The 16,824-nt window shown below is 38.2% G+C and overlaps 3 protein-coding genes across 6 annotated transcripts; all 3 read right to left on the bottom strand.

The window, feature by feature from the left end:
* Positions 1-1,459: 1,459 nt before the first annotated feature.
* Positions 1,460-5,190, bottom strand: LOC111199889. 2 transcript variants are annotated; one of them, XR_007330782.1, is made up of 10 exons: positions 4,592-5,190; positions 4,412-4,510; positions 3,881-4,330; positions 3,750-3,806; positions 3,599-3,679; positions 3,468-3,524; positions 3,159-3,376; positions 2,991-3,072; positions 2,472-2,858; positions 1,460-2,340 (listed from the first exon to the last, which is right to left on the bottom strand). XR_007330782.1 is itself a non-coding variant. In XM_048771377.1 (9 exons), exons 1-9 carry the CDS (start codon positions 4,679-4,681, stop codon positions 2,676-2,678), a joined length of 1,317 nt encoding a protein of 438 aa, XP_048627334.1. In that variant the 5' UTR covers positions 4,682-5,190; the 3' UTR covers positions 1,460-2,675. The 2 variants fall into 2 exon arrangements, 1 of the variants encoding a protein (XP_048627334.1); XM_048771377.1 differs by having other exon boundaries at positions 1,460-2,858.
* LOC125596044 lies at positions 4,856-6,363 on the bottom strand. Its single transcript, XM_048771370.1, has 3 exons — positions 5,488-6,363; positions 4,991-5,404; positions 4,856-4,894 (listed from the first exon to the last, which is right to left on the bottom strand). Exons 1-3 carry the CDS (start codon positions 6,361-6,363, stop codon positions 4,856-4,858), a joined length of 1,329 nt encoding a protein of 442 aa, XP_048627327.1.
* Positions 6,364-7,175: 812 nt separating this feature from the next.
* On the bottom strand, positions 7,176-13,596 carry LOC106429570. 3 transcript variants are annotated; one of them, XM_013870318.3, is made up of 19 exons: positions 12,214-13,596; positions 11,723-12,124; positions 11,482-11,622; positions 11,349-11,396; positions 11,204-11,272; positions 11,041-11,115; positions 10,876-10,944; positions 10,659-10,808; positions 10,497-10,568; positions 10,347-10,418; positions 10,146-10,280; positions 9,979-10,047; positions 9,799-9,885; positions 9,362-9,721; positions 8,850-9,278; positions 8,461-8,714; positions 8,292-8,373; positions 7,784-8,168; positions 7,176-7,687 (listed from the first exon to the last, which is right to left on the bottom strand). In XM_013870318.3, exons 1-19 carry the CDS (start codon positions 13,063-13,065, stop codon positions 7,422-7,424), a joined length of 4,017 nt encoding a protein of 1,338 aa, XP_013725772.2. In that variant the 5' UTR covers positions 13,066-13,596; the 3' UTR covers positions 7,176-7,421. The 3 variants fall into 3 exon arrangements, with proteins under 3 accessions (XP_013725772.2, XP_048627333.1, XP_022545489.2); XM_048771376.1 differs by lacking the exons at positions 10,347-10,418; positions 10,497-10,568; positions 10,659-10,808; XM_022689768.2 differs by lacking the exons at positions 10,497-10,568; positions 10,659-10,808; positions 10,876-10,944.
* Positions 13,597-16,824: the final 3,228 nt, after the last annotated feature.

Below are 16,824 nucleotides of genomic sequence, written 5' to 3'. Positions count from 1 at the left end.
ATCTCATTTCAATTTTTAGTTTAAACTTCTTTGCTAGAAAAAAACACAGTAATATTCAACTATTCTGGAATCCCATCCAACTTTTGTAACATCCAACTTTTGTAATATACAATGTATTATACTATAAATTGTATGGGTAAATTCAATTATGTGGAAGCAACTAACAGATGATTCTCCTCAGCCTAGCGGCTAAACCACGAAACCTATGATACCGAAACATTTGATCGACCCGGGTTCGACTCTCCTACGAGTAATGGGTGATTTTTTTTTTTTGTTCAAACATATATCTCAGGAATCACATTTGTCGCAATCGGAAGCCCATCCTGAACTATCAAAGATCTTTCCAATGTATTATACTATAAATTGTATGGGTAAATTCAATTATGTGGAAGCAACTAACAGATGATTCTCCTCAGCCTAGCGGCTAAACCACGAAACCTATGATACCGAAACATTTGTTCGACCCGGGTTCGACTCTCCTACGAGTAATGGGTGATTTTTTTTTTTTGTTCAAACATATATCTCAGGAATCGAAGAGTCTCTTCCAAACGACATCATGTAACTCAGTAACCGAAGAGTTTCTTTTCGTCAAGATTGGGTGTTATATGATTGGTTATTTCAGTAACTGACTTCAATAATCGAAGAGTTCCACAATAATCAAGAGTTTATTTTAACTGACTTCAATAATCGAAGAGTTCCTTTTTGTTCTATAAATATAAGGGACGATATCAGACCTTTTATTCACTCACTTCATTTCGCTTGATATATCCTTTTGCAATACAAGTTAGTTTTCGATTTTTCTCATTTTCCATTCAATTCATGAACTTTTTTCTATTTCTATTTTATCGTAACATCTTAGTTTCGATTTTGTTGCAGGACAAAGTTTCAATGGAAGGAAGTTCAAAGAAGATGATGAAGCGTCCCATAGAGGAGGTTTACGGATGTGATGCCGCCGAAGGTTTCAAGAAGGGGAAGAAGGAAACTGTGGAACATTACAGGGCTCTTCTTCGTTTGTCCAACGAATACAGGCTATCTGAGAATGATTGGAATCTTGCATCCAGCAAAGCAAATTCAATTGCTGTCCAAATCGAGTTGCTTGAAGATATTATCAAAGCTGATGGAAAATTTGATTTAACTGCTGAGTTGGAGAAACTCAAAGAAGAGCACTCGGAAGCGGAAGGAATGCTTGCTGATGTGAAGGTCAAAGTCCCTGATTGGGATAAACTTGGCGAAAGTTGGCTCCATCATGAGTAATTTCATGTTATCGTCTTCTCTTTTTATGTTTTTAAGGACCACATTATGTTTGATTTTCAGTTTTTATTTTAAATGAATAAGCACTTTTGTTTCTCTTGTGTTGTTTCTTCAATTAACAACCTAAATAAAAAACTTGTTCAATGTTTTTCACTATTTTGTAATGGTTTGGCCTAGTGTTCTTATAACTTGGTTATCTGATTTGCTTATTTGTTTTTGGAAAGCCATCCTGAATACATAAAATGATATCCAGATTATATAAATCTATCGTCTGTGAATAAATGAGTTCACATTTACTCTGTTATCGAATATCCAACGTAGCCTAGTGGCAAGCCCTTCTACTCTTAGTGTACCCTTATCACACAATAAGCCGTGTTCGATTCCCGTTGTGTATATTTTCACTTTTTTCTGTTTTTAATTAAATATTCAAAAGTTACAAGTTATTATCGTTTTATTATATCTTTTGGCAAGTATAACACCCTTGGCACAGCGGCTGCACACTTTGATTCATCTTTCGAGAGTTCACGAGTTCAATCAACATCGGATCACTTTCTTTTTCATTTTTTTTGTAAACTTTAAAGGAATATGCTAGGCTTTGGTGCATTTTGCTTTCTCACTCTTTTTCTGGAAACCCATCCTAAAAGTACCATAAGCATTTGACAATTCATCAATACATCCTAAAAATTTTTCAATAACAATCTAAATGAAAAAAACGTTAGGGATAATTCATTACAAACTTAAACTTAAACGTTAGGGATAATTAATATCAAAGTAGAAAAACAGTGTAGAAAACAGAACAAATATGACATTTTCACTTCCTTTGACCTTCCTGGAAATCTTTATCCATAAACTGGTCGAAGATCTCACAACATAGCTTGCTTCGTAAGTCCATCGCAGTTTCATCATTTATATTAGCCATGCTCTTCAATCCCAGTGACCTGCATTCCAGCATCTTCACAACAAAAATACCACAGTTGTATGGAAATTTTGTCTTTGGAAGCCCTTCTGCAAACTTAACTTCAAATGGACTGATATCTTCGAAATTAACCTCTTCACCAAGAAGTTCCATCTTTATGGCACTAATCAACACTGTCATAAATACCCAAAATTATACAATAAATCAATCACCAACAGACAACAAAATGAATATGTAAAAATGCATCACAATCACAAGCAGCAAGTGACAAACTTTTATTTTCTAAATTAGCTAATATTTTTACCTGCCAGTTCTTGGATTTGATTAAGAGCACGTTTGATATTTGCTTTTGGAAGACCACAATGGAAGAGTGTGATTGTGTTGTCCATCAATTGTATCTCCACCCCAATATAGTGACAGCTCAACTTATCTTCAATGACACCATATATAACATCAACATCTTCCAGCCATACCTTCTTTGGATGTATTAAACCTTTCACAAGTTCGCCTACACAGCCCTCCAATAACTTTTTTTTTTCTTATGTGGCTTCCTGACAGATTCATAAGCGTACCCAACCACTTCTAAGAATTTGACTGGTACAAAGCATGCTGCTGGAAGATTGTTGTTGCGGAACCAAGCACCTTGCTCAACCCTCTTACAATTTAGCATTTCAAATGCAACATTTATGTGCTGCCAATGTAACAATATAGTTAGAAACTTCATATAGAACTGCTATAACATGGACATCTAGCATAGCTCAACTCAACCTCTTCCTAAACATATGACACAATCAAATAGAAGACAGAACAGAGTGTTGATTACCTCTTTGTTGAGATTGTTTTCTGCATCGTCCATTTTTTGAAAGAACTCTTTTTCAATTTCTTTTCCATTGATATAAAACGGTCTGTAGTTGATAAAATTAACTAGTATCAATCGAAACTTTTACAAAATAAATTAGGAATATTTATGCGAGGACAAAAAGTTGCTTACACACGATATATGCCCCGTAGATCCATCCAGTGTGCAAGCCTTGAAAACCGAGGAAATTCAGGTGTCACAAATGGATCAATTGGAAGGATTACCTCAGGTGTTACAGGTATAGGAGGGTTTCTAGGTCGTATTGGCCTCTTCTCTTCTCGCTGTAGAAAAGGAAGCAAATCTACTGGCTGAGCATTTGCTTTCTTCTTCTTACCAACATGTGGCTTCCCCTTTAATTAAAAATAAAGACAAAAATTCAGGATCGTTTTTATCTTTATACTTGAATGCCTTCCTAATATGAAGTAAAAATATTTTTTATACCTTTTTTGCATGATCGTCTTGACTTGGTTTCACACTCTTACCCTGCTTTACTTCCATCTGTGAAACAAAACCGATATATCAAACTATTGACCTGAACTTCAATTCAAGTGGATCTTATTCATTTTTATTACCTCTTTTGCCATTTTCCCAACACCATCTTCTGATGGACCAGCTGCTTCATTTTTCTTACAAGCGACAGCCTTCGCCTTCCCCTTTTTGAATGACAAAAATTCAGATACATTTATATCTTAATTCCTAGTATGATGTATAAATATTTCATACCTTTTTATCACCATCTCCTTCACTTGGATTCACACTCTGCGTCTGCTCTTCTTCCATCTGAAAATCAATACCGAGATATTAAACAAATGACATTATTTTTCAATTCAAGTGATCCAAGGCATTTGTTTTACCTTTTTTGTCATCTCCCAAACACCATCTACCCATTTTCTTGGTTTTCGCATCTCAGAATGGTGGAAGTAAATTTGTTCTTTAGAATTGTTCAAAGAGACAAAACACGAGCCATCAAACAAAATGACTTTAACTTTTCCAGCGCACCAGGCACCATTGTCGAACGCCTCCACGTCCTGCATTAGCTCATAACTTTTCTTCGCTCCAGATCTCTCAGGTGGTGGTTGAGGACGTATTCTGTCAATTGATACACGTGTCTCAACACTCCTTTTCCTCTTCTTTTCGTCCAGAGACGGGACGAAGTACTCAACTTTCACCATCTCAACCCCATCAACCAAATATGTTGCCAACACATTTCCTGGATACCATTTATGACAAGTATTGTCATCTTGTGATGAAATCTCCACATTTGCTCCGATCTCAAAGGGATTTTGAACTCTGCTTTCTACATCCTGTGATGGTTTAGATTCAAGGATATCCAGTCATTTTGATAGTTGCTGAGTATTTATTAAAGGTTTTAATGAAAGTAATACCTTATTTTGCTCTGTTAAAAGATTTCTGCGAGCTCGGGTATTTGGCTGTGTGTCGGAAATGTTTGGTGAAATGATCTCATTCATAAGCTCGTGAGTCTCCTGAATTCAGGAATGGTTGAATGAACACGTACAAGGGCTTCCAAAAATTACTTGAAAAGTCCAATTTTTTAAAGAAGGTACCTGCTGCGTCTGAATTGGAGTAAGGACTGGAGTCTCAATATTCTGTTGAGCTATTGGAGAACCAGGTGTCTCTTTCGTGATCTCATTCATAGGCTCTCGTGTATCCTGATGTCAGGAATGGGATTATGAACACGTACCAAATTCATAATTTTATAAATACCAACAGTTTTCAAAATTATACTTGCCTCATTGTTAAGTTGTTCATCTGCTTGATCTGCATTGGCTTCACCTTGTCTGGAAGCCGTCTCATGAAATGGAGTTGTGTCAGTCTGTGCAAGTACAACAAAAATTAGGAAGGCAAGCCTAAATATGTATAACATCTTCCAAAATTACTTGACAACTCAAAACTGAATCAAGAACTAGATAAACATTAATTTTAATTTCCGAAAAAAAAGTTACCTCATTGTTTGGAGTTTCATATGAAGTAACTCTTTGTAGTTTCTCTAGGTTTGTCACACGTTCTTTAATCTGTTTCCTGTCTTTTTCAATCAAACACAAACGATCGTTCATGATCCTTAAATTATCTCCCACCATCTCGCTGATTCTGTTGATCTTTGATTCCAAAGACTCCTCCTGATACGAAGTAGAAGCTTGACTCATCCCTCCATTCCCAAACAGTAAAGATGCTCTTCTTATTTCTTCATTAGCACCGTATAGGTCTACTGACATGTTTCGCCAATCTCTAATTTTAAACTTATAACCTCTCTTGGATAAATCGGCCATGTCATCCAGATCTTTATTAGCTTCGTCTCCCATGCAAACATCATCTTCTGGATCATTAGAAATAGGAGGTAGGATGCATGTGACCTTAAGCTGAAACCATAAAAATAATTAGCTTTTAAATGGAGAATCATAAGGCAAAACAGAAACAAGAAAAAAATAATGTAAAAACTTACATGATCTTTGATTTCAATTAGGAGAACATCTATCAGCTGTGGAGAAGCTATTTGAAGGTACTTCTCACACAAAAATATTGGGGTAGACGGTTGAACGCTCAGAATAGGAACAACTTGACTGAATGCATACTGTAGCAAAGGTACTGACTCAAGTATCCATATAAGAAATGCCATAGGGAACCCTTGCAAATCATAATTGTTTTTGTCGAGGCTTTTGTCGACAGCTCTCTGAAGTGATTTTAACAGCAAATTATAAGCTGTTCTCCCCCATGGGTATGTCATCAAGACATCCATATCCTGCGCTATTTTCACATAATCCAAAGTAAAAGTTGTGCCACCGTCGAGAAGGCTCTTCTGTAGTAGTATGCTCTCAATCAGGAGGAGCATTGCAAGGCAGAATCTCTCATCAGAAGCATCTTCTCTTGTGTTTCTGAGCTGCTTCTCCACGTCCTTTACTGTATGAGTACGCCCTTTTAGGAAGTCCCACTTAAATTTCTCGGTTCCCTCTCGTGGTTCTCTTGCTTCACCACTACATTTCAAACCAGTCACCATGTGGAATTCTCTTATAGAGAACCTCATTGGCTGAGCACCAAAATGGAACCATGCTTCGTGTCTCTTCACTGTCTTGATGCTTTTGGTGAGAACTGCGTGCACTATCTTAGCTGATAATTTCAAAGACCTCTCTCCAAGCTTGATCACCGGTCCCAAAAACGTCCCTCTTATTCTGTTGAACTCATCATTTCCTAGAATTTCCTTAACAGTTTTGATATAAGCAACTATCGAGTGTTGGTTTATCGATATCGTCTTCTCTGGCTCTGATCCAATCGGATACCTCAGCTCAGGCAGTGCTAGTCTTAATGGTAATGGATCTCCCATCTTGTTTCTATCCTGCGTAAACAAGAAAAATTTTATTTGTCTAAATTAATTAAAATCCAATTTTCAGGAAGGGTTTCCTGAAAAAATACAAATCCTTCCCGAAGTCTATACACATGCTTTCACATGAACTAGAATTCTACGAATCATATTAGGTTAAAACGAGCAAGTCTATACACAAGCAAAAACCAGGAGACCAATCTCTCAGAAAGAAAACACACATAAGGTTGAATCTGCAACATACCTTCAAGAGATAGAGCTCTAGAAATGGTTTTTCTCGGAGAATAGAGAGAGCTCGCGTAAAAGATCGAGAGAGAGAGAGTTCTGGAGATGGGTTTTCGTCGGAGATCGAGAGATATGGAGATGAGAGAGAGATTCGAGAGGCGGAGACGAGTGAGATTCGAGAAGTTTGAAACGGCGAGAGTGTTGAGACGGCAAGAGTTTTGTTTTTTTTCAATCGAAATGTATTGTTTTGGAAACCTATCCTATATTAATTGGGTTAAGTATGCTTATGTAATATTCTTTAACAGATGATTCTCCTCAGACCAGCGGTTAAACCAAGGCTTTTTATAACTCAAAAGTCTCTCTATCCCCGGGTTCGATATGTGGTGGATTCAAAATCTATTTTAATTCTTTTTTGTGTTACAGTTTGGAGTTAAATAAAATTAAATGTAATCCATAACAGATGATTCTTCTTGGCCTAGTGGCTAAACTCCCACACTATCCAAATACGCAGACTCTCTCCCTCTGGGTTCGATCCTTTGTGGTTCTAAATTTTTGTTGTCTGTAAACATCACAATTTTAAGCTTACCATATACATGTCCAATCCTTAGTATATAATCTCATTTCATTCTTTTTTACATTTGAAACACTTAACTTTTTTTCTGGAAACCCATCCAGAAACAATATTTTAACCTTCCAAGATATATGATACCCAAATAAAATACTTGATATCCTTCCAATCTTTCTTATGTAACCAGACGCCAACAACATAACAAAATAAACAGTCATAACTAAAACCGAGTCTTAACTAAAACAAAAAATGTTTTCATGCATCATTCTCATTTCCCAAAGCTCTCATCCACAAATTGGTTGAAGATCTCACAAGACAAGGTTCTCCTTAGCTCCAATGCATTGTCATCATTAATCTTTGTCATGTCTCCTATCTTCAATGACTGGCACTCCAGAATCTTGACAAGAAATATCCCACAGTTGAAAGGATGTTTTGTCTTGGGTAAACCTTGTGCCTGCTCAATCTCAAATGGAATCATCTTCACCTTATCTACCTCATCACCAGAAGATTCCACCAGCAGATTAGAAATCAACACTGTCATATTTAAAAATCAATATCAAGATAGAATCAGTTGAATATTTCAAACCAAGAAACAGATGAATACATCAAATACAGATTGTTTATACATACCTGCCAACTTTTTCACTTGAGGAATATCAATGCTGTTGCTTTCCTTTTGAAAACAATCATATACTGTGATTCTTTTCTTCTTCAAATGAATTTCCATCCCAATCCAGACATTGCTTTTTTTTCCAAGAGTAATCCCATACACAACATCAACATCTTCTCCCCATGTCTTCTCTGGATATACCTTCCCTCTCACAGTATCTTTAAATAAATCGTTGAAAATCTTTTTACCTTTGACCTTTTCTTTCTTGTAAGCCAAATCATCAGAGAGCAAGCAATGCAAGAACTCCATAGGTAGGAAGCACGCCTTTGGAATCTTGTAGTTGTGGAACCAAGCAGCATTCTCATTTCTTCTGCAATTTAGCATTGCAAAGGCTCCATCAATGTGCTGCAAAAAAAAAGGCAAACATTATCTAATTTGTTACTATATAATTTCCTGAAACTAAACAAATCCTTCCTGAATTTTTTTTTAAAAAAAAGCTCAAGGCAAGAACATATGTAAACAAATTACCTCTTTCTTAAGGTCCTTTTTTGCATTTTCCATGCTTTGAAAGAAAGATTTCCTTATCTTATTATCATTGATTGATAGGGACCTGCAGTCGATTAAAGATTCAAAGGAATTACCAAACCTCTTATACATAAATATAAGAATATATAGACAAGGACAGAAACATGCTTACGTTTCATGCATGCCGGGCTTTAATGTCATCCAATTTTGAAGCCTTGAAAGCTTATGTTCCGCAGGAGTTGAAAACGGATCAACTGCAGGTATAATCTCAGGTATTACAGTTAAAGCCGGATTTCTGTCAGACTTGAATGGAGTTTTTGTGTCTCTAGATCGTTTAGGCACCCTCTCGCTCCTTCTTAGGAAAACATTATCCATTCCTGAATTTTGTGATGAGGCAGCAGCTTTCCTTTTCTTATCAGGCTTCACCTTTAATCAAACAATAGACACCAAGCAAAATATTATCAAATTTGTTGCAATCGGAATTTCTGGAAACCATTCCTGAAACTAAAATGTATGTATATCAAACAATTCACGTGAAGTATAATTCTAGTTATGATTTACCTTATCTGCCATCTTCCAGACTCCATCTTTCCATTCTCTATGAATTCGCAAATCTGAATGTTTGAATAGAATAGTTTCCATAGAAGTATAGAGACACACCGAGTATGTGTTATCACCAAGTACCATGCTAATTTGTCCGCTGCTCCAGCCATTGTTGTAGAAGGCTTCTACCTTATCCATCATCTCAAAGGATTTTTGGTCACTAGTTGGTGTTGCAGGACGTATTTTGTCAGCCGTGATAGTATCCTGAAGTTTCTGAAGTCTATGTTGGTCTGTGAAGAGTGTCGTGTACTCAACTGTCAGCTCCTCTAGTCCTTCACACAGTTTAAGATCAACAACCTTTCCTGGATACCATATTTCGTCATCAGTAGACAAAATTTCAACCTCTGCGCCTATTTGAAAGTGAGCTAGAAGCCTGCTTACTTCAACCTATTAAAAATGAAGATTCAGTAACATCAGCGGTTTTAAATTGTTAGAATAATAATTAAAGATCAAATATACTCGATGCATACCTCGTTTTTTTCTGAAAAATCTATAGCACTTGTCTGAAGATGCTCTGTTTGCTGAGTAATAGGCGGCATCTTCGAAACATATGTGGAAACTAGCTCAGTAGTAGGTTCTGTAGTATCCTTGAGATTTTCTTCTGCTTGATTCTGCTCTGATGGTGTCTCATCGGATTGATCTCCCTCACTTGTCTGAAGGTGCTGTGTTTGCGGAGTAAGAGGCTGTGTCTTCGAAACATCTGTGGAAACTAGCTCAGTAGTAGGTTCTGTAGTATCCTTGAGATATTCTTCCGCTTGATTCTTTCTGCTTGATTGTGAATGCTCTCCTTCACTTGTAGAAAAATATTGGGTCGCAGTTTCTGTCTCACTCTATAAGACAAAAGTAAATGGTAAGAGTTAGTTGAATAGAAAAATATTACCTAAACATTTTAAATATTTCTTCTTACCAAAGCATTCTTATTTTCTTCAATAACTAGTGCAATTAGTGAAGACAATGGAGAGGAAGGTCTGTAATGCACAGCATGTGTATCCTCCTGTAATAACAGTAAAATAAAAGAGGTAGTTATGAAGAAGTTTCTACAATTTAAAATTCAAGTTGTACTTATGAAAGACATTTCTATGCTTACCTTTTTATTGTTTGCTGAAATGATCTCAGTCAATGGCTGTGTAGCCTCATACGTTTCCTCTGTTACCGTCTGCAAAAAAAACAAAAAAAAGTCAGGTAGGGGATCAAAAACACGTACAAAAGCTTTCAAACATTACTTGAAATCTCCAAGATTTTTTGAACATTTACCTGCTGTTTCTGAATTGGAGTAAAAACTTGAGCCTCAATACTCTTTGGAGATATTGGAGAAGAAGGTGTCTCATTCATTTCCAGTGTTTCTTTTTGCAAAACTTGAGTCTGAGCAGCAGGTGACTCAATCACAATCTGCAAAAAATATCAGGAAAGGCCATCATGAATACATTCAATTATAATTTCTAGAGTAAATATTACCTCATCATCTGGTTTTCCTTCTCCTTGATTAGTTTTGGGTGGCGTTTCATCAGTAGAGGTTTGTGTTTCCCTCTGCCAAAAATTAGAAAGGTCTATATATGTAAATCACCCAAAACTAATTGTAAACTCCAACTGTCATTGAGCATATACCTCTTTTGTCAGATTAGGAGTAAAAACTTGAGTATCAAGGGCAGGCGTGTCATCCGATGGCTCTCTCTCAATCTGTAAAAATTATCACGAAGTCAATCCAGAGTACGTTCTAAAGCTTCCAAACATTAACTTAAAAATCCAAGATTTTTTTTGACCATGTACCTGCTGAGTCTGACTTGGAGTATAAACGGGAGTTTCAATACTCTTTGGAGCTATTGGAGAAGAAGGTGTCTCATTCATTTCTACTGTTTCTTTCTGCAAAACTTGACTCTGACTAGCAGGTGACTCACTTGTTAATTTCTCTCTCACAATCTGCAAAAAAATATCAGGAATGGCCATCATGAATACATTCAACTATAATTTCTAGAATAAATATTACCTCATCATCTGGTTTTCCATCTTGATTAGGATTGGATGGCCTCTCACCGGTAGACGTTTCTGTTTCTTTCTGTCAAAAATCAGAAAAGCCTTTATATGTAAAAAAAAATCACCCAAAACTAATTTGTAAACTCCAACTGTGAAAACAATATCATTGAGCATATACCTCTTTTGTCAGATTAGGAGAGAATACTTGAGTATCAAGGGCAGGAGTTTCATCATCTGATTCATTCATTGTGTCCTGCAAAAATCAAGAATGCATTCTAGAATATGTACAAAAGCTTCCAAATATTACTTCAAAACTCAACAATATTTTATTGGTTACATACCTCATTTGTCAAATTAGGCTGTTGAGACATTGGAGATAAAGGCGTCTCACTCGATGATTGCGTGTAATCCTGCAAAAATCAGGAAGGCATTCAGGATTTTGTACAAGAATTTCCAAATATTTTCTTAAAATTTTTGAGCATATACCTCATTTTGTTGAGACTTTGGAGATGCAGCTGATTCAATCATTGTCTCCTGCAAAAATCAGGAATGCATTCAAGAAGTACAAAAGCTTTCCAAATATTACTTCAAAACTCAACAATATTTATTGGTTACATACCTCATGTGTCAAATTAGGCTGTTGAGACATTGGAGATAAAGGTGTCTCACTCGATGGTTGCGTGTGAGACATTGGAGATAAAGGTGTCCCACTGGATGGTTGCGTGTGAGACATTGGAGATAAAGGTGTCCCACTGGATCGCTGTTTGTCAAATATTAGGAAGGCATTCAAGAATATGTACAAGATCTTCCAAAAAATACTTGAAAATGCAAATGTAAAAGAAGATGTTTTGAGAATTTACCTTTTGTGTCACGTTAGTGGGAAAAACATTGCTGTTTCCTTCCAACTCTGACACACGAGCTCTAAGATGTATGTTTTCTTCTTCCAGTAATGACATTCGATCCTTCATGCTCTTCAGATTCTCCTCCATTACCGTGATGATCCTGTTCACTTTTTCATTTACTGAATCCTCATCAATCGGAGTAGAAGCTTGGCCAGTCTCCTTATTTGCCATCATTTGAATAAGAGCATCCAATGTGTCAAATGTGTCTACACACCTATTTTCCCAGTCATCGGCTGTAATCTTGTACCCTTTCTTTGTTACATCTTTCACTGTTTCCAACTCGTCACTATATTTGTCTTCAATGGAGATATCATCTTCTGGATCATGAGGAATAGAAGGTAGTATGCAATGGACCTTCAGCTGAGAATATTTCAAAAAAAGACCAATGAGAAACATATTAAAAAGAAGAAGCCAAATAAACTGAGAAACATATACTTGGAAAAGCTTACCTTTGTATCAGCTTCAACCTGTAAAACCCTATCAAGTGATGGATTCTCTATCTCAGTGTATTTTTCACACAAGTAAGTCGGCCCAGGAACCTCAACTGTTGGTACACACTTACTGAACTTATTCCTTAGCAAAGGAATCGACTCTAGTATCCAAAGAAGGAATACTAGAGGATAACCTTGCAACTCAAATTTGGATTTATTCTCCAAATGATTCGCGACAGCGTTTTGAATTGACTTCAGGAGCACAATGTAAGCCTCTTTTCCCCATGGATATGTCATATCCTGTGCATTTTTCGCATATTCCAAAGGAAAACTCCCTCCTTTGCTCTTCCGCAATAATATGCTCTCTACCAGGATGAGCATTGCGAGGCATATTCTCTCCTCAGAAGCATCTTCTCTTGTGTTTCTGAGCTGGTCCACCACGTCACTTAACTTATGACTACGCCCCTTTAGCAATTCCCAATTAAATCTCTCGGTTTCCCTTCGTGGTCCTTCTAATGCACCACTACATTTCAAGCCTGTCATCATATGAAATTCTCTTATAGAGAACCTCATTGGCTGCGCACCGAAATGGAACCAGGCTTCATTCTCCTTGACAGAAACGATGCTTCTAGTGAGAATGGCGTAGACTATCTTTGCTGATAACTTCAATCCTCTCTCACTGAGCTTCATTACAGGTCCCAGAAATGATCCTCGGACTCTTATCATCTCATCTGGTTTTAGGATGCTTTTGACAATAGAGATATAATCTGAACCAGAGTATTGGTTGATTGCTGACTTTTCTTTTGGCTGTGAACCAATAGGATACTTCAGCTCTGGCAGTGCTAGTTTTAGAGGTACTGAATCTCCCATCTTGTTTCTATCCTGCGTAAACAAGGAAAAAAAAATTTCAAACTTTTCTGGAAGGCTTTCCTGAAATAACACAAATACAAAACAACACAAAAGTCTTCATTTGCTTCGCTTGTTAATAAGAACGAGTAACACACAAATCAAAATCAAAACGCAAGCTTCCCAAATTTTAATTCAAAAACCCTAATTTTAAAAAGTTACCGATTTTGAGAGTAGAGAGTGTGACGCTGATGATTAGATAGCCGGAGAAGATGATTATCGAGCCGGAGAAGATGATTAGCGAGCCGGAGAAGACGATTAGCGAGCCGGAGAAGATGATTCCCGAGCCGGAGACTTCGATTCCCGAGTCGGAGAAGATGATTCCCGAGCCGGAGACGACGATTCCCGAGTCGGAGAAGATGATTCCCGAGCCGGAGACGACGATTCCCGAGTCGGAGACGACAGTGCCGGTGAGGGTTTGAAGATTCCCGAGAGGAGACGACACGATTCGCGATCGAATGAAATGAAATGTTTTTTTTTTCTATTCTTATAACAAAAGGTATAAAGGTAAATTACCCCTTTAATGAAACCTATTTTTGTGACTTCTGATCCTGAGTGCTAGTTTGGGGAGGAAAACTTCAAAAGGTGCTATTATTGACAATTGCCCATGTATTTATACAAATTTTCATAAAACTCTTGATATTCGCGGTTTTTTTTTTTTTCGTAAGTCTGGGTTCAGTGAAATAAAACAAAATTCAATTACTTGCAAGTCAAGCTTGTTGGTACTGCCATCAAGGAACTTATACTTATTTCTCAACTATGGTTGATAAAGGATTAGCACTTAGATGATGATATTAACCTTCAATTACATTTACACGAAGCTACATATGTAGTTTGTAAAACATTGGTCAGTTGTCTTTTTCTTCTTCTTCTTACTGATATGACCATCTTTTATGTGGAACATATGAGAATAACCACTCTATTATAAACTTGCAACATTGACACGGATCGATGGAACTTCAAGTGCTTCCACGAGTCTTCCTGCAGCGATCCTCACGCATCCCTGATTCCCATCGTCTCCATATGTTTTAAAGAAAATGTTGAACAGCTCTTTCAAAACACCACCGTTCCACCAATTCTCTCTCGAGCTTCCGTGTCTCAGCACATCCTTCCCGTTGCTTACCGTAAAAACAATCTCTGAGATCTCCCTCCTGAGACACTTCCCTGTGTTCTCGGTCGTGCTGACTAACATTTTCACCAGCTGCACGACCGTTTCAAGGACCTGTGACCTGGTAACGTCTGTGTTCTCATCCCACAATAGAACTTGGTCCACGTGCATGAAATCAATGATCCTCGGGAGAAAACCCCTTGTGTTGCCGAGGTTTCCACAGTTATCATGATCTTTCGCTAGCTTCTTCAGGATCAACAGTCCCAAACTGTTGAATCTACAGAATTCACAGTGTAGATTAGTCACAGAACACTTTTCTCTCCAATCTCATCAGGCGCTTCACCTGATGATCTCGTGCTCTCTAATAACGAAAAAATAGATTCCATTGCACCAGATATCCCAGCGACTCTTTAAGAGTTCTGCACTTCTGCTGTTTGCTAGCGAGTTTTGATAGTATATCAGCAGCTGATCTCCTAATCTCTTCCTTTTGCAGATCTTTTCACTTCAGCATCTCCACCAACTTAGTAACAACAAAAAAAGTTAGCAACTGTGTCATCACTTATCTGTAAAGTCTATACATTTTGATTTGTAAAACCTTTCAACAACAGGGACGTTGATTATGATCTTCTCAAGTGTCTCATCCGAGTACCATTCATTGACTGCAAACTGTCTAAGAATCCTAACTCCGGTAAGCTGCTCATCAGAAGAGTTTGATCCAAAAAGCTCCATATCAAATCTCACATTAATCCATCTTCAAACCATAAATCCGCAATGTCTCCACATCGATATCCTGCAAATCAATCCAAGCATGAGAAGATGATTTTTGAAAAGTTAAACAAAACTAAAGATAAGGCCTTACGTTGATTCCATCAACCACCCAGAAGCTTTATAAGCCATGATATTTCTCGGAGAGACCACCAAGAACCAGTGATCTAGCAAATCATTAGCAAAGAATTTTTAAAAACCTTAAGGTCATATCAAATTCTTAAAAAAATTTAATAGCAGATTTGGAGTATGAAGCTCTGTGGACATGAGGACATAACCTGAACTATACAATACAACCGGGAAACCACTTCCATCACAAAAGGTTTAAAATTATATAATCAAGAAAGAGACTTGTATGTGTTTAAGGTGAGTTTGGTCTCGGGTGAAGTAAACAATACTAGAAATGGGTCGAACAGAGGCGTTTATTAGATTTCGAGATGATGTTATAAAGGTGGAGAAAGTAAAAGCAAGCCGGAGCTCGTGAGAGCTTAAACCGGAAAAGTACAAATAGCAGAGAGATGATTGTACGGATGATAAACCCTAATCTCGCCGCTAAGTTTGTGTAGCTAAGTGTCGATGCCTTTCTCCTTTACTTTCCTCTCCTTTTATACTCTGTTCAATTACCTTAACCTAATCTCCTTTTACCGATTGGGCCTTGTCGGCCCTTCGGGCCTGATTAGGAGGTGATCGCTCTGAGCCGCTTAGTCGATTGGTCCCGCTTCGTTTGCTCTCCGCTTCGACTAACAGCATTTCCTGGCTAAGCCGATACCCCGAGAATCGGCTTCCGAGCCGAGGTTGACTCGATCTGCTGGATTGGGCCCTTTGTTCGATGGGCTTTGTGGATGGGTTAAATCCATCCCCAACAGTAAGTCCCCCCCCCCCCAGTTCATTGATGGTCGAGCAATCGATCTTCGATGAATTTGGTATCTTTAGTTCGGAGAACAAAAGGTTCAATCCGAGCAAGTGACTGATCGTTGAGGAGTCAATCCGTTTAATCAACGCTTCTCAACCGAGGAAATGGATTGACGCATCTGTTTATCACGCGTTGCGATCGTGAGATAAACGCTTACGGATCGAGAAGACGGATCGACGCATCTGTCGATCACGCGCCTAATTGGGTTTAGGCCCACTTAGGCCTTATTAGGCGTAATGATGACGCCTTGATCCCTGCGCTTATCTCTCCCTATAAATAGCGCACCCCTCTCCACTTCTTTTCATTTTTCTCCGCAGCGCTAAAGGTACTTTCTCTCTCTACGCTCCTTCTCTCTCTTTATCTCTGTTTTTAGATCTGCGATTATCCGAGATGTCGTCGCATCGTTTGACGCGAGAACAAAAAGGAAAGGGGGCGGTATCTTCTCGGGATTCTGCTGAGAATCCTGACAGTATCCATCACGGAGCAATGATGGATACGGAGAATATGGACTTAGCGCAGCGTCTTTTGGTCTCGGAAGCAAGAGAACAGTTCCGGGGTGACGACGACGGTCAAGAAGCGGTCGACGCCTCGATTGTTCCGATCAGCTACTACCCCGGGAACATCTTCGCCGAGGAGAGCCCACTGGAGGTTTGGAGAATTCGACCTTCGGTCGTCGATGGACAAGATTGGTCCAACGTCGAGAGGACGAAGTCCACCGTGGAGTCGGTGGAGGCTATCCTCCGAGATCTCAATGCACACGGGGTCTCGTTCATCATTCCAAAGCGGGATCAGAGGCCTTGGTCACCCCCGAAGGGGTATCAGTGCATTTACGAGTCATATTTCCGGAACGACACGAAGCTGTGGTTCCCGATTCCTCGAATCGTCACGACTTATGCGTTCCGCAGAGGAGTTGCTTTAAGCCAGCTGATGAATGGGT

Source organism: Brassica napus, unplaced genomic scaffold (assembly GCF_020379485.1).
Source record: "Brassica napus cultivar Da-Ae unplaced genomic scaffold, Da-Ae ScsIHWf_1118;HRSCAF=1591, whole genome shotgun sequence".
NCBI lineage: Eukaryota > Viridiplantae > Streptophyta > Magnoliopsida > Brassicales > Brassicaceae > Brassica > Brassica napus.
This window is presented reverse-complemented; position numbering and strand designations above follow the sequence as displayed.

Bases quoted from the DNA above. Each gene is read 5' to 3' on its own strand.
- LOC111199889 (XM_048771377.1), bottom strand. From the start codon at position 4,681: ATGAATGAGATCACGAAAGAGACACCTGGTTCTCCAATAGCTCAACAG. The intron at 4,331-4,411 runs GTATTACTTTCA...AAACCATCACAG, and splicing joins TTTTAACAGAGCAAAATAAG to GATGTAGAAAGCAGAGTTCA. The intron at 3,680-3,749 runs GTATGAAATATT...TCATTCAAAAAG, and splicing joins AAGGAGATGGTGATAAAAAG to GGGAAGGCGAAGGCTGTCGC.
- LOC125596044 (XM_048771370.1), bottom strand. From the start codon at position 6,363: ATGGGAGATCCATTACCATTAAGACTAGCACTGCCTGAGCTGAGGTAT. The intron at 5,405-5,487 runs GTAAGTTTTTAC...TTATGGTTTCAG, and splicing joins TAATTGAAATCAAAGATCAT to CTTAAGGTCACATGCATCCT. The intron at 4,895-4,990 runs GTAACTTTTTTT...ATACATATTTAG, and splicing joins ATGAAACTCCAAACAATGAG to GCTTGCCTTCCTAATTTTTG.
- LOC106429570 (XM_013870318.3), bottom strand. From the start codon at position 13,065: ATGGGAGATTCAGTACCTCTAAAACTAGCACTGCCAGAGCTGAAGTAT. The intron at 11,273-11,348 runs GTATATGCTCAA...TGATTTTTGCAG, and splicing joins CAAAGTCTCAACAAAATGAG to GATTACACGCAATCATCGAG. The intron at 7,688-7,783 runs GTATGTATAAAC...TAAATATGACAG, and splicing joins TCAAGTGAAAAAGTTGGCAG to TGTTGATTTCTAATCTGCTG.